Below are 16,504 nucleotides of genomic sequence, written 5' to 3'. Positions count from 1 at the left end.
ATCTGTGTGGCACACTCACGACAGCACAATCTCCAGCGAAGGATGAGCACTCGAACGGAACATGACCCACGGTTTCATCTCCCTGTGAGTGTTTAGCATGTGGGATGGAAAACTTGCTGAGCTGGCTGCCTCCCTTTGAACAAAATTGCGTTTTTGGATCGGTGGTGTCAGTGTCACCGCAACCTCAGCAAAGTCATAACGCTATATATGCTCAGAAAAGCGTCTTTCTCTTTTCACACGACATGTGGCGGTGACATTTGTGGAAAAAATTAAATTAATAGAAATACGGTTGATAGAGAAAATGTTGGAATATAGCAATGTGGGGTACCTTTGATTGTACAATACCTCAGGGGAGGGGGGGAGGTAAAGAGGACAACTCCACTGCCAGGGCTCCTAACAGACTGGCTTTGTGTGTGCCGCGGTGCTGCGGGACTTAATCCTGTAAACAAATGTGACACGGGCTCCAAAGGCAAACTTTGAAGTGTGCTCGGCTAATTAAGTGTGACCTTGTCGCAGGTAGGCTTGGTGACAGAGTCCCTTTGAGCTTGTGCCACCGCTCTCATCAGAGCGGAGGGGGGGAGGAGGGGGCCCTTATCAAGCTGATGGAGGGCGCTCAGCGGAGCGGCAACCTGGCTGTGACTGCACCGGTCCCAGAGGGGGGCCACCAGCAAACTCCGCAGCTGCCAATCGTTAGACTTTAGAGCCACTCACAGCTGTAAATATAAACATGTTTCGACCTATAACGGTCTTCATCAGGGTTGATGAAGACCTTTATAGGTCGAAACATGTTGGTTTAATAAAGTATCTTCTCCCGTTTTAACTCCCGGATCTCCTCCTTTTTTAGAACAGTGCCCGTTGGGGTGTGATCAATTGGCTAAAGGGCGAGGTCGCGGACCATTGTGATGTCAGAACAGGCCAGCTATCTAGGGGTGATCAGTGCCCGTTGGGGGGTGATCAACCGTCAGAACAGGCCAGCTATCTAGGGGTGATCAGTGCCCGTTGGGGGGTGATCAACCGTCAGAACAGGCCAGGTCCATATATGGAGATCTAGTGGTGATCTGCATTTGGGCCCTGTCCGGAGTCTGGGCAGAGGCTTTTGTGCTGGTTCTGGACAACCAGCGAGCCGGGCACTGCACTCCCTGCGGTGGTGTGGAACGTGTGTGTCAAATTTGAAGTTAGTGGAACGAGTGGTTCTCTATTCACGTGGAATACAGACGTACAGTACACACAGAGACGTGGTGCAGATCCAGGAGCACCTTTCTATTGACTTATACGTCTTCAGTGAGCACCTGGTTGTCTCTTTGTCAGTGGTTCTCAAATGTTGGCCTGCAAAGCAACCAAAGGTATGGCACCCCCATATCTTCAAAGCCTGATTCAAACCTACAACCCCTTCCGCTCACTCAGATCAGCTATACCTGTATAGGGAAGCTGTCAGAACCTTCCCTAAAACATCCGGGGACAACGTTCCACACGTCCCAGGCTCTTCACTGCACATCGTGTGCGTGCTGTGGTGTGAGCTTGTAGATCAGCTCATCGCCGTTAGGGAAATGAGATCGTTCTAAATGCTGGAAATACAAATAATGTGAAAAACATAACCTGTATTATAACTTGGCATTCTCAAAAGCACTGCTGTAGTAGACCCAAAGCAGACCGTGGAGCAGGCGTTTGCCGATGAGATAGAATGCATGGATAATGTAATTCAAGTTAAAAAAAACGTTGCAAAGTTGCCCTTTTGGTTAATAAAGCAATTAGATTAAAACTCTGCAAAGCTGTCCTTTTATTTAATAAAGCAATTAGAAAATAATAGCCCCAACAATGATTATGCCTTTAGCACATTGAAAAGTGTGTGAGCATGCAAATTATAGCTGTAGACAATTAGCCTGTCGCTAAGTCCCACCCAAGCCCGTTGTTGGCCAATACCACGTTAGCAACGGTTACTAGGTTTGGATCCTGGTCAAGCTTGCAATGCTGGTCAAAATGGTTTTGCAGTGTCAATACATATATGTGCTGTACACATCATGTGTGGACCTCAGAAAGAGGGTTTGTTTTCTTACCTGTTATGAGCAAACTAGTCCATTCCATGAATTATTTCGCTCCGTTGTGCAGTTTAATAGTATCTATAAAAATAGGCTCTCATTTACTTCCATTGTAACGGGGAACAGCTCTCAAAATCAGTCAGTTAGCACATAAGCGAACACAACAAAAGCTGATTCTGACAGTTTAAGACATCAGGAAAACTCATGCCGTTTTATTTTCGTCTTTTGATAGATTTATAAAGTAACTATATTGGTTGGAGATATACAGTGAAGCGGTTCTGGTGTTCCTCGATCGTTTGTAAACAAGTCGCCATGCGGTTTGAGATGCACCCAGCTGCAGTCCCAGACATTTCTCCTAAAGCGTCTCCCTCAAACACGTCCAAAATTGTGTATGGTGTTTGCGACAAGTGGACGAGATCAGAATCAGATACATTATTTTGTTTACATCCAACGGTCTGGGACCGAGGCTATACATCAGGAGTGTGTGTACAGATTTGGACCAATCAGATCGTTTTGTAGGCAAACTTGTCAGGGTTGCCAAGTCTGCTTATTTCCCGCTACTTTTGGCTTAAGGCTAATAATTAGTACTGTAATACATTACCAAAACATGAATTATCATAGACATAGGCCTACATAGTATTTATAATGATAAATGCATACAATATTTTTATTAGGATTATATATGGTCATATTATTATATGTTTGTTTTGGCTTGTTTTTCTTGATTTGGCTTCAAGAGTTGGCTTGTTTTTGGAGGTGGGTTGGCTTATATCTCTCACACAATGTGGCAACACCGAAGTCAAAAGAAAAAAAAAAAAACACATGAGTTTTCCTGTCATAAACGGTCATAATCAGCTTAGTGTTCTAAAAGAGTGAGTTTGAGAGTTGTTTCCCCGTTACAATGGAAGTCAATGAGAGCCTATTTTTATTTCTAATATGTAGGCTACTATTAAACTGCACAACGGAGCGAAATAATTCATGGAATGGACTAGTTTGCTCATAAGGTAAGAAAACAAACCCACACATGCTGTACAGCAAATATATTTATTGACACTGCAAAACCATTTTGACCAGCATTGAAAGCTTGACCGGGATCCTAACCTAGTAACCGTTTCTAACGTTGTATTGGCCAAGAACGGGCTTGGGTGGGATTTAGCGACAGGCTAATTTAGGCCTGGTTCAGTGAAATAAAAAAGGCTAGAATGAGACACTGAATGTGATGTGGATGGGATTTAGCATATTATTGCTGTCGGGCAGAAACTTATCTCCATATTACGTTTCTTTTTTCTTTTGCAAACTGACACACTACTTGATCAAAAGTATAGCAGATCTACCAGCTCAAAACCAGCTCGTACCAGCTCAAAGACACACGTTTTGAGCTTATAGAAAACGCACTCTCACTCACCTTTCGGGCTTCCGCACTCCACTGCCTGAAGAAGGTCAGTAGACCGAAAGCTTGCTAAATAAATACATTGATTGTGCACAGATCTGAGTGTGCGGAGCTTCCCTTTATTTTTTCTCGGGCTTCCGCACTCCAGAAATACGGAAGCTCCGTTCGCAAACCCGAGATGTAAAATAAAATAAAACGACAGAGGTACTGCGTCTAAATCGGACTTGAGCCACGAGAGAATCCTGCAGGAAAAAGCTTTGGCATGGTGCTGGGCGACGAAAATTTTGATTAATTAATTAATTAATTTGATTCATTAATTAATTAGATTAATAAATTAAGATTAATTTATTGCTCTTGTATTGCTATTGGAGACACTGGGCAGGCACTGGGGAGGCACTGGGGAGGCACTGGAAAGACACTGGGGAGACACTGGGGAGGCACTCGGGGGAACACTGGGGAGGCAGTGGGGAGGCACTCAGGGGGACACTGGGGAGGCACTGAGGGGACACTGGGGAGGCACTCAGGGAGGCACTGGAGAGACACTAGGGAGGCACTCAGGGGGACACTGGGAGGCACTGGGGAGACACTGGGGAGACACTGGGGAGGCACTGGGGAGGCACTGGGGAGACACTGGGGAGGCACTCAGGGGGACACTGGGAGCCACTGGGGAGGCACTCAAGGGGACACTGGGAGGCACTGGGGAGACACTGGGGAGGCACTCAGGGGGACACTGGGAGGCACTGGGGAGACACTGGGGAGGCACTCAGGGGGACACTGGGAGGCACTCAGGGGGACACTGGGAGGCACTGGGGCGACACTGGGGAGGCACTGGGGAGAAACTGCAGCCACTGGGGAGACATTGGGGAGGCACTGGGGAGGCACTGGGGAGACACTGGGGAGGCACTGGGGAGACACTGGGGAGACACTGGGGAGGCACTCAGGGGGACACTGGGAGGCACTGGGGATACACTGGGGAGGCACTCAGGGGGGCACTGGGGAGACACTGGGGAGAAACTGCAGCCACTGGGGAGACACTGGGGAGGCACTCAGGGGGACACTGGGGAGCCACTGGGCAGACACTGGGGAGGCACTTGGTGGACACTGGGGAGAAACTGCAGCCACTGGGGAGACACTGGGGAGAAACTGCAGCCACTGGGGAGACACTGGGGAGACACTGGGGAGGCACTGGGGAGACACTCAGGGGGACACTGGGAGGCACTGTGGAGAAACTGCAGCCACTGGGGAGACATTGGGGAGGCACTGGGGAGGCACTCAGGGGGACGCTGGGGAGGCACTCAGGGGGACATTGGGGAGGTACTCAGGGGGACACTGGGGAGGTACTGGGGAGCCACTGGGCAGACACTGGGGAGGCACTTGGCGGACACTGGGGAGGCACTGGGCAGACACTGCAGGGCAGACACTGGGGTGGCACTTGGGGAGGCACTGGGGAGGTACTGGACATTTCATATCACACACACCATGATTTACTAGCCCCCTTTTTTTTTGCAGCTTGGCATGGCGCGATTTATTTCAAGCATGGCGCAGCGCCATGCCAACAACATTGTGCAGGAAACCCTGAATGCTATTTTAGTATAGCCAACATATACTGTAAATGGAAAACGTGATTAAGATTGTGACGCTCCGTTAACTGCTTTGGCTGTGACTGCATGGGGACACACACCCCTGTCCCCAGTCGGACCCCAGCCAATGCCACAAGGGACACTGTCATCTCCTTTACCACATTCCCTTTAAACCTGAGATAAATGCTGTGAATGCGCGCTTTCTTTCTTTCTTTCTTTTGCCAAAACAAGATCAAAGCCGTTCTGTTTCCCTGTCCTGTTTTCAAACGATTTAACACAACTCTCCTGTGCTACAAGGCAATATGTTCCGGTTGTTAACCTACTTACAGTATGCGTTTCAACCTAATGCTATAGTGTCTTTATAGTAACACAAAATGAATTTAAAAAAATGCTATTTCAGAAATAGTTTTCTCTCTTTCAATTTAATGTAATTTAATTTAATCTGGGCTAATTCCGTATACGCGTCGTTGGGGGAAGGTTTGTTACTGGTTATTATAGGCTACTGGTGGTACAGTATAGGGATTATACTGTAGGATGTGAGGTATTCATCAAGAGAAGCCGTGGTTGTCAATGTCCTGCAGACCCCAGGGGGTCCCCACGGCCTGCAGACCCCAGGGGGTCCCCACGGCCTGCAGACCCCAGGGGGTCCCCACGGCCTGCAGACCCCAGGGGGTCCCCACGGCCTGCAGACCCCAGGGGGTCCCCACGGCCTGCAGACCCCAGGGGGTCCCCAAGGCTGCAGACCCCAGGGGGTCCCCACGGCTGCAGACCCCAGGGGGTCCCCAGGGGGTCCCCAGGGGGTCCCCACGGCTGCAGACCCCAGGGGGTCCCCAGGGGGTCCCCAGGGGGTCCCCACGGCTGCAGACCCCAGGGGGTCCCCAAGGCTGCAGACCCCAGGGGGTCCCCACGGCTGCAGACCCCAGGGGGTCCCCAGGGGGTCCCCACGGCTGCAGACCCCAGGGGGTCCCCAAGGCTGCAGACCCCAGGGGGTCCCCAGGGGGCCCCCACGGCTGCAGACCCCAGGGGGTCCCCAAGGCTGCAGACCCCAGGGGGTCCCCAGGGGGCCCCCACGGCTGCAGACCCCAGGGGGTCCCCAAGGCTGCAGACCCCAGGGGGTCCCCAAGGCTGCAGACCCCAGGGGGTCCCCAGGGGGTCCCCACGGCTGCAGACCCCAGGGGGTCCCCAAGGCTGCAGACCCCAGGGGGTCCCCAGGGGGCCCCCACGGCTGCAGACCCCAGGGGGTCCCCAAGGCTGCAGACCCCAGGGGGTCCCCAGGGGGTCCCCACGGCTGCAGACCCCAGGGGGTCCCCAAGGCTGCAGACCCCAGGGGGTCCCCAGGGGGCCCCCACGGCTGCAGACCCCAGGGGGTCCCCAAGGCTGCAGACCCCAGGGGGTCCCCAGGGGGTCCCCACGGCTGCAGACCCCAGGGGGTCCCCAAGGCTGCAGACCCCAGGGGGTCCCCAGGGGGCCCCCACGGCTGCAGACCAGACCCCAAAACAGCCAGACTTGACGGTTGCATTTCTTTTCTTTTTTCACTGGAAAGATACTTTAGGGGTTTGTGTCAGGGGGGAGTTTCCCTGATCGGGCATAGCGCGTGGACTTAATTCCGACCAGTTCCTTTCCCCTCCATCAAGCGTCCCGGCTGGCCAAGGGGAGGTAGTTTAGAGACCAGGATTACTGCATGTTTTTTTGTGAGGGTACCTATACCCCTAAGGGACACGGGGAGAACATGCAAACTGCACACAGAAAGGCCCTTTCGCCAACCCCGCCTCGGGTATGGGCACTGATGACTCCATTATTATGTCTGCATTATAATGCTGAGGACTACTTAATCGTTGCTCGCAGAGCCCCCTAACTAATAAATGCATGCATTCATTATGACCCACTTTTAACCTTTTGATAGCGCTCCAGATCTGCTTTGAATGCATGCAGAGGAATTCATACATTTGGAACAGAGAGAGTTAAAGTTAATTAAAGAGAGAGATTAAGTTTTGAATGAGGAGCGTGTTCCAAATCTATACGTATCAGTTTGACCTGTGTTTTCAAACGTGTGTGTGTGTGTGTGTGTGTGTGTGTGTGTGTGTGTGTGTGTGTGTGTGTGTGTGTGTGTGTGTGTGTGTGTGTGTGTGTGTGTGTGTGTGTGTGTGTGTGTGTGTGTGTGTGTGTGTGTGTGTGTGTGTGTGTGTGTGTGTGTGAGAGAGAGAGAGAGAGAATGTAATGCACATTTGAAAGCACTATACACTGTATATAAATGCACCACTTTATTGAGTATTTTACAACGGCGTGTGTAACAGTGTGCGTGCGTGTGCGCTCGTGCAAAGCTCATCTGTATTTCGTCTCTTTTGATGCTTTTGTGTGACGCTGTAGTATGATCAAGTAGGGCGTTAATTTACGGAAAAACTATGGAGATGAGAGGTCTCTGTCTCTGCCCGCTTTGCAGCAGTGTAACATAACATCCTCTCTCTCTCTCTCTCTCTCTCTCTCTGCTACAGGGACGCTCAACGCCTTGCTGAAGCAGAAGAGCCAAACAACCTCCGAGGGTCCTGTGTGGTCGCTGACTGGTAACCAAGGTGACCGCTGGAGGCAGGCCAAAGTCAGCATCCACCCCACAGCATCCTTCCAGGTGAGACGGAAGTACCGCGAATAGACTCACCTCATCAATCACACACAACACAGGCAGCAGCAGCTGTGTGTGTGTGTGTGTGTGTGTGTGTGTGTGTGTGTGTGTGTGTGTGTGTGTGTGTGTGTGTGTGTGTGTGTGTGTGTGTGTGTGTGTGTGTGTGTGTGTGTGTGTGTGTGTGTGTGTGTGTGTGTGTGTGTGTGTGTGTGTGTGTGTGTGTGTGTGTGTGTGTGTGTGTGTGCGTGCACATAAAAACATAAAGACAAAGGCAATGTCCACAGCTCAGCCTACTCCTGGCAAAACTTGATGTCTCTCTCTGTCTGTCTGTCTCTCTCTCTGTCTCTCTCTCTCTCTAGGTGGTACTGGAAGGTATCCGGGGTCCTGGTATTGAAGGGGACATTGCCATCGATGACGTGACCCTTGAGGAAGGGGAATGTCGAGACCTCCAGCCCAGTGAGTAGACCCCCTCTGTCCCTGCCCCTCCCCCCTGAGGAGGTTTGGAGGTCCACTTGTAGACAGCTGCCATAGTACTGTGGTTCATTTGGACCTTATATAGCAAACTCTTTGGAAAATTATTGAAACATGAAATGACTGCCATGGACATGAATGGCATTTTTTCAGTGATTACGCTAGAGGGCGCCCTTCGCCAACGTATGATTGATGCAAGGTTGCTAGGAGACGGATACCAACGTGATGTGAACCGGAAGTGATTTTTGCTATTGTCTACCTCCACGTTATCAGATTTCAGAAAATACATTTATCTCTGATTATTTACCCAGATCGCGTTTTTGGTCAAAACAAGCTATATTCAACGGCCCATAACTAAAGAAACTACAGTAGGATCGTGTTTACAATGTATTTTGCCTTTGTTTATCTTGGACACGTCGTGGGTCCCTTGGTGGCAAAAAAAAGAATAATGTAGTTTAGAATCATCATCATCATCATCTATCACTAAACATGAAGGTACTGAAAGACCCTCCCACCTCAGACATCAGCAACATTATGAAAATTACAAATACATAATTGTCCGGGTGAAAATCACCCCCGTGTTTGGTGTTCTAGGGTGAACAACATTAGGAAACAAGCCGAAATAAGAAACTACAGGGCTGCAACTACCAACATTCATGATCAACTTTAAAGAAAACAAACTAAGTCACTTATAATAGGCAGACATGGCAATACAGGTTGTCAAAAGTGGTGGAAGAAGAAGGAAAGCTATCCCCGCAACATAAATGCTGGGGTTTAAGTGGTTAATAAATATTGCCATTTTGTGTGTGTGTTCGCCATGTCTTCACCAATACTGTGCAACTAAAGTGGTTCTCAAAGTGAGGTCCCTGTGTTCCTTGAGAGGGATCTCAATGGACCCTTACAATTCTGTAACTCTATAGTGTACAAATGGAACCAAATGTGGTTATCCTCAGAGTTATGTTCTTTGAAATGTAAAGTTTGAGAACAACTGCTGTGGAAGACAGAGTAGAATATCTTTTTCTTTTTTCTTTTCTTTTGTAGAATGTGTGTTTAATCGTCAAGTGAGCAAAACTAGCCCTTGTCTAAAGTTCTTTGTCTTGAAATAATTTAGTTTCTCTCGTTAATGTATTCCAAAAAACTGAGAACCCATTATAAAAGCAGCTAACAGCCCCAAAATAATTAAGTTAGGGGGAAGAAAAGAGCTTACGATTCAACTGCACAATTCTCGGTGGAGTGTTAAACCCCACAAATCCAGTAAACATATTCTAAAAAGCAATCTTTTGTTGGGGGGAAACCTCATTATGTCCAGAAATATATAAAAAGTAGCATGATCTACAAGCTTGAAACATGTCAATTTGCGTTGCATTTCGGGCTTGTGGATCTGCTACTTTTGTGTGATGCTGTAGTGGGATGAAGTAGGGCATTAATTTACTTTAATTTACAATAAATAAATATGGAGATAAGAGGTTTCTGCCCCGACAGCAAAGCTATGAAACAGGTAGTGGCGTAGCGCTTCTCAAAATTCAACTCACAGAGGACAAAACGCTGACAATTCCCCACTTATTTGGCTCACATCAGACAGACGCTTTTACGCGTTTTTTGGGAAAGAGCCTTCCTCAGAGCGAGCATTCTGAGGCAGGCTCTTTGCTCTTCTGTGAGGCAGGCTCTTTGCTCTTCTGTGAGGCAGGCTCTTTGCTGAAATGAATAAGCCCTTTGTCATTTTTATATTTTTTTATGTGATGCTAGGCAAATAATACGTGGAATTGTGAGTATTTTGTAGCCTGGGATTCAGACAGAATTTCTCCATTTGGCGGATTCTTTTTTTGTTTTGTTACCACTTCGCTTCTCAGTCTGGAACTCCTAACCAAGGGGCAAAGCGGGCACCTAGCGCCACGGTGAATGTGTGCGCGTGCGTGCGTGCGTGTGTGTGTGTCAAATTCACATCACTTCCTGACTTGGTGAGGTGACGTTTGAAATAATAGTTCTCTCGTATATGGCATGTTCTTTTTATAGGAAAAAAGAACATGCCGAATCAGTTATGAATCCCAGGATAAGTGTTTTGTACCTTTTCATATCCTTTCAAAGAGTGATTCTCAATCTTTTATTTTTTATTTCGAGGACCCCTAGTTTGATGTGAATTAGACCACGGAGTACGGACCCCCATTTACTCTCTCTGGGACTCCAATATACACTGTAAAAATAATCAATAATCAATGTTATAACTTATAACAAGTGGACCCTTAACCGGTCTCCTCCAAAACACTTCGGCCACGGACACTTTCGAGATTTTCAAGCGATCTAGAAAAGGTTGGGAACCACAGATGTAAAGGGCCATGCTCTGCTCTGCTTTGAACAATGTGAAGAAAACCCTCATTTCTATGTGGATGACACTTTCTTTTTTCCCTTCCCGTCTTTAGATAGCAGATCCACGGCTCCGCCCACATTTGCCCATATATGGCTGCTGTGTGTCACCCTGGTGGTGACCCTGCTGGAAGGCCAGAGGTGACCCTCCTGTGCGTCGTCGTCGTCTCGGAGGCGAACCGTCAGACCCGACGTCTGTGAGCTAGCACCCTCTGCATCCAATCACCAAAGAGTCACGCATTCTGGAAGGCGGCGAGGACCCCGAAATGGACCGCGAGAGGGACCGGGAAGAAAATCTAAAAAACTGAAGAAAAAAACAAACAAAAAGTAATAAAGAAAAAGATGCGCTTTTTTTTTTTTTTAAGAGACCTCTTTTTTCCAGACGGCCACTTGTCTGGGAGCAGGACATTGGACATCGCTACGAGCACAAAGACAGGTTGGGTAACATCGACAAACAAAAACCTGGACTTTGGTGAAACAGTTCCCCGAGCATCGAGGGGGAGGAGGACCATTTGTAAAGCACAATAACAATTTTGACAGGTATGAACATGTTCCTTGGAAGGCGAGGGGACGGGTCGAGACACTGCTGAACTTTTTTGAAAATGGAAATACCTTACAAAAACCCACGGAATCAGACCTTTCTCTATACCTTTTTCTTCATCTTCTTGCTACAGACACCAATCACCAACACATTTCTTCTTTTTTTTTGCCACCCAGCATTACGCCACAACCGCACCATGTCTTGATCTGCTCGGTGCCGTGTTGTAGGAAAACAAGAACTGGACACCTTCATTTCCGTCCGCCCTGTGCGCCCATGTAGCTGCCTAGTATGTATCTCTCAACACTGTGCTCACGAGTCCAAGTGGCCAACTGAAGGTTTGATAACGGAACAAATGAACAGCAGTCACGTGGGGGGGAGAAATCAGCAGGCAACGGCAGGCCGAGACAGAGGATAAGACAGACGATAAAAGAAAGAGGCAGAGAACAGATTGAGCAGGACGGGGCTGGGGGACGATACGAAGTCAAATCAATATCACCATTATTTCAAACTTTTGCCTCGATTGCGATTAATGAACGATTATTTTATACCCTTTTTTTGTACACTCGTAGTTCAAGGTCTGTGCTGTAAATATTACGGGCTGGCCAATTTTTGTACGATGCCATTGTAGGCTACGACAAAGTATAGCACAGGGCTTAAGTGGTTAATAAGACCAATTGATTAAGTTGATTATAAAATAACGATTAGATTTTTTTTTCTTGTTGATTCGTTGATCTATAAGAAATACAAAATAAATCTCGTTTTTTCGATTAACCTACATGAGCAAGATACAGTCGGCTAGAGTGTCTAAATGTGGGTTTCCATATACCGTATGTTGGGTTAATTACCCGGCCCTAGTGGAAAGGGGAAAAGGTGAAAACTCATGCTATGAGAGTCCCGACTCAAACAGTCACAGAGATATACAGTATTTTCGGTTAATTACCCAGCCCTACTGTGGAAAGGTAAAAAGGCTTTTTCCCCACACGAGAGTCCTGCCTCAAACTATCCCAGACGGAGCGGTCGGCCTGTTGGAACCTAGAAGCCACTTTCTGCCATGAAACAAAGTGCCTTCAGAATACAATCCGAGTCGTGAGCCTGCAGGGTGTTTGTTGATTAACATCAAATTTGCTCTGTCACTGATGGGCTATTTTCTACATGTTACTATTGCCCCCACAAGTGCTGATCGAGAAGGAAAGCTTGTTCAGAAGGCTTGTGCTGCAACTGGATGTTGCTCACACCCGCGCATGTGTGTGAGTGTGTGTGCGCGATGAAGTGTGGTTTAACCACTTAAAACCTAGCGTCCCAATTCTGAGCAGGTAATAATAATAGGCAAACATTCTGCAAAAATAGCCAATCTAGAAGCTCAATTGTGACATGTTTGTACGCTTGAAGTTTGGCTAATTTGGTCCAAGAGCTTTGGGGACAGGAGACATTTTGTTAATCCCATGGAGGGGGGGAGTTTGGCCATCAGCTGATGGCGGCTCAGATGAATAGGGGTTAAGTGTCTTGCTCAGGGACTCGTGGACATGGGCGGGACTGGGAGGCGTACCGGCGGTGACCTTCATGGCCTCTCAACCTACTCAGCTCCAGGCCGTCCCATTTTGGGGGAGGAGGGGGCCAGGTATAGACCCCTGTGGGACGCCGGTCAACGGAGTATTTAGGGTTTAAGTGGTTAAATGTGAGGAGAGCCAACCAGACAGTGCGGGTAGGCCCCCATCACATGGGATGGAATGGGGATACGAAATATGACGACGACTGTAAAAGCAAGGCCCCGGGACTACTACCACTGCTCCACCTTTCTTTTCCTGAGAGACGGTTGAGGATCGTTCAGGTTGGACGAAGAATTGAATGAACGCCTCGCTTTGCTCACTCCTCTTCCCGCGGCTCCACTTTTTCCCTGCGACGGCAAAGGATGCTTTTTAACATGCCGAGGAGGAACAATTATGGAATAAAAAATAAAATAAAACGTGGCATTGTACAGGGAGGAGGCGGGGAGACGAGGACTCCGGGACTATAGGAGCACGTCATTAAAGGTTCATATTCCTCCACCCACCTCCACCATTTATATGCTACGTTATGAGAACAAAAGATTCAGAAGGAAAAAAAACTAAAAGACTGATCCTTATAATAATAGTCATGATATTTTATTACTCAAGCGAGAATGTTTCTCTGCTTTTACACAAACTGTGAAGCTATAGACTGTGTGGACGATCTACCTGACAACCATAACCTTAACCAGCGGGGTTTTTTAAAAATCTATTGTTAAAAAAAGGAGAGAAAAAAAAATGAAGATAAAATGAGAAAATTAGAAATTCCGTACATTGTTGGTTATGAAAAAATATGATGTTTTGAGGACTTGTCTTGTTTATTTTATTTTCATTTATTTTCAGTTTTTTGTTTTGTTTTGTTTTGTTGAAAATGACTTTTAACTTACTTTCTCTTCTTGTTGTCTCCCTTTGCAAATTGCATCGCTGACGTATCAAAACCGATGGAAGCATACCAAGTAAACGCAGTAAAATCACCACCACGTTAATTAAACTCTTTAAGATGTAACCTGTTGAGTTAACGCCCAAGAGGCTTTAGATTTAACTCTTTAAGCGTTAAATTCAAACCGAGTAGAGTCTAATTTAAAAAAAATGGGGATTATACTGTGTATTCCTGGTAAATTGTATAACTTGTAAATGTAGAAGACGTTCTATTCAGAGGTTTATGGTAAACGTTTTATGTTGGAGTACAGGAAGCACAACATAAGGTCTTGACATAATAAAAAGAATAAATGCAGTATATATATACAGTATCTGCACATATGTGACCTACTCCCACCAGTCAAGCTTTTTAAAATATGACGGAGGGAAAAAAAAGCAAAACTGGCCACTGGCGACGAGGCCGGTTGAAAATACATGTTTGGTATTCCTGTTGAAGTGGCTGTGGAGAAACGTAGCCCTGTTCAGGGTAAAAACCTTGATCGATGCTTCATTGTACGTTTGCCACGTGCGTCACTCGAAAATACCTGATGAGCAAGCTTACGGCACGTGGCGACGCAACGCGTCGTAAGCTTGTCCATACTTTCGGTAGCGAGGTGAGCATAAATTCTGCATAATTAGCCTGGGTCGGTCGGAGTCAGTCGCATACGTGTGTGAGCATAACAGTGTACAATAGGTGGCCTACATGTAAAGAAGATGAACATAGCAAAGCAAAACAGAGCAGAATGATAGGCATTCAGGGGTCCTTTTATTGGATCATTATCTATACGATGTTATAACTGAGACATATATTATCTGCTATCCACCATCTCATTTGAGGACCCTGCATTTTGTTCCCTTTTTCTTCATTGCCACACAATGCCCAGATCACGATGAATGTAAATGTAAGTGAATGGGAGCGGGTATAATACGATGTCTTTGTTTCGAGAAGGCTAATCTTTTCTTAGCGGTGGGAGGTGTAACGTTTTCAGAAACGGTACACCTTCGGTACATCCGTGTCTGAATCAAGCATGGACTTAACGCTGCTCAAAGATATACGGGGAGATTAAATATCCAAGCTGTTATTTGGCTATATCCTCATGAAGATAAGTGCCAAAGTCCGTACAGTACAGTATACTTCTTATTTCCGTCACCATTGGATTTGAGTTCGCCGAGACGTTTCCCTCTGAGAGGAAACGGTCCTCGTGCTAAGAAGGGCTTTGTGTCACGTCGTGCCGTTTTTTTCCCACGCCACTTTATCCCTTCCAGATAAGCGCTCGGTCTCGCAAGCAGCATATATCATCACAGCTGGTAGCCCTAATTATCACCGTCGACGCCCCCACTTTCTCGGTTTGGACTCAGCAGAGAGTATAGGCGGTTGCCAGGAATGGGGAGTGAACGTGTCATGGTACGCGTGAACACTCATTTGGCAGCAACAAAACTAAATGGACCAAATGACTCAGGAGCTTATCATTGCTGTCGGGCAGAAATCTCTTATCTCCATATTCTAACTCTGTGTCTTTTCATAAATTAACGCCCTACGCCATACTACGGTGTCACACAAAGGCATCAAAAGTAGCAGATCCGCAAGCTCGCGACAAGTTCCGAGCGTGTGGATCTGCTACTTTTGAATTTTAATGGTTTTGTTTTTTGGACATAATGAGGCGTCCACCCGACAGAGACAATATCTTCTGATTTAACCACTTTCAGCCCAAAGATGTTTACCTATTCATCTATTTCAGGCATTTATTGTGCGACGAAGTATATAGCGGCTTAAGAGATTACTTTTAAAACGCTCCAGCACTTTTGTCGACTCAATCATACTGGATATTGAAATTGATATTGATATATGATATATAGTTTTGACTCGCTGAGAGAAGCAGCAATCGATGGCACCGACAGACAGGACAAAAGCGTTCCCCCACCCAACCCTCTTTGGTACCTTGAATTCTTGCTCTGCTGCTGTGAGTCCTTGATGGCTTTGTCCCCCCTGCTTTGTCCCCCCGCCCCCCTCCTCTCTCTCTCTGCTCTGATTATAAATCACAGTGTGGTTGGGAACAATATGTGGTACACTCACAAAGACCTTGTTCCCACCTGCCAAGACTCTTTTTTTTCCCCGCCATCAACACAGCTGACTGTACGTGAAGGACAAAGAGGAAACAGTCGCCGCTGTTGAAAATCGCCCGCTGTTGAATTGATGCTGAGCAACACAGAGAGCACACTCACTGTGTTTCGCAGTGGTAATTTAACTCTTGAGAGTTAAATTACACAGCGTTAGCTGTGTACAGTAACGCAGTCCCCAAACTGTTAGGGCTGTCGTGGATGTTGTATGCCGATGTTATTTAACTTGTACTGTGCCAACAACAAAACCTGACCTGTCGCTCTTCTCTGTTTTGTGCTCTATATTTATATACAGTATGATCCGGCTTCTTTTTCACGGTATTCCTTTTGGATTTATCACCCATTTATGTGCCATATCTGCAACTAATGATAAAATAAAGAAAAGGAATATTTTATGCTCCGTGTCAAAGAAGTCATGTTTTTTGGACTCGTGCCGTTATTCACTAGTAAGAGACCACACCTCTACTTAAGTTTGACAGTTTATTGAAACGAAATCAGATGCATGTGGAATGAGGAACCAAAGGTTAGGGCGAGACTCTGGGTGGGGGCGGAGTCTCGGGAGCTGACGGCCATCGTTGCTCTACTCGTCTCTGCTTCGTCACTGCCCACCATGGGTTCCTAGAGAAATGGAGACATGCAGAAAGAAGAGTGAGAATCGAGGAAGAAGGAGGTTGGGGTGGAGGAGGACGATGAATTTGAAAGCAAAGTGATGGGCATGTGGTAGATAGGGAAGCGATTGAGGACGGGGATTTGCCGTGATATGCACAGAACCTACGTTGAACACAACTACATTTATAGAGAACAGAAGTCCTGACGTCACTCATTCATCCCCTGGTTTGCGGAAGTTTTTCATTGGGTTTCTTATCGGTCTGTATCGTTTACGATAGTCTGTCACTCATATTTGATACTATTGAAAATGTAACTAATT

General features: G+C 47.0%; 1 protein-coding gene across 1 annotated transcript in view; it reads left to right on the top strand.

Moving 5' to 3' along the window:
• LOC310876264 (MAM domain-containing glycosylphosphatidylinositol anchor protein 2) overlaps positions 1-11,041 on the top strand; it is a 355,337-nt gene extending 344,296 nt beyond the window's left edge. Inside the window, 3 exon segments of the mRNA XM_083789750.1 lie at positions 7,499-7,629; positions 7,983-8,079; positions 10,512-11,041. Of these exon segments, the coding sequence (XP_083645876.1) occupies positions 7,499-7,629; positions 7,983-8,079; positions 10,512-10,600 (317 nt within the window). The 3' untranslated portion in view covers positions 10,601-11,041.
• Positions 11,042-16,504: the final 5,463 nt, after the last annotated feature.

This window comes from Protomyctophum parallelum (assembly GCF_964188405.1).
Source record: "Protomyctophum parallelum genome assembly, chromosome: 19".
NCBI lineage: Eukaryota > Metazoa > Chordata > Actinopteri > Myctophiformes > Myctophidae > Protomyctophum > Protomyctophum parallelum.
Note: the sequence above shows the minus strand (reverse complement) of the source record. Positions and strands in the feature narration are given on the sequence as shown.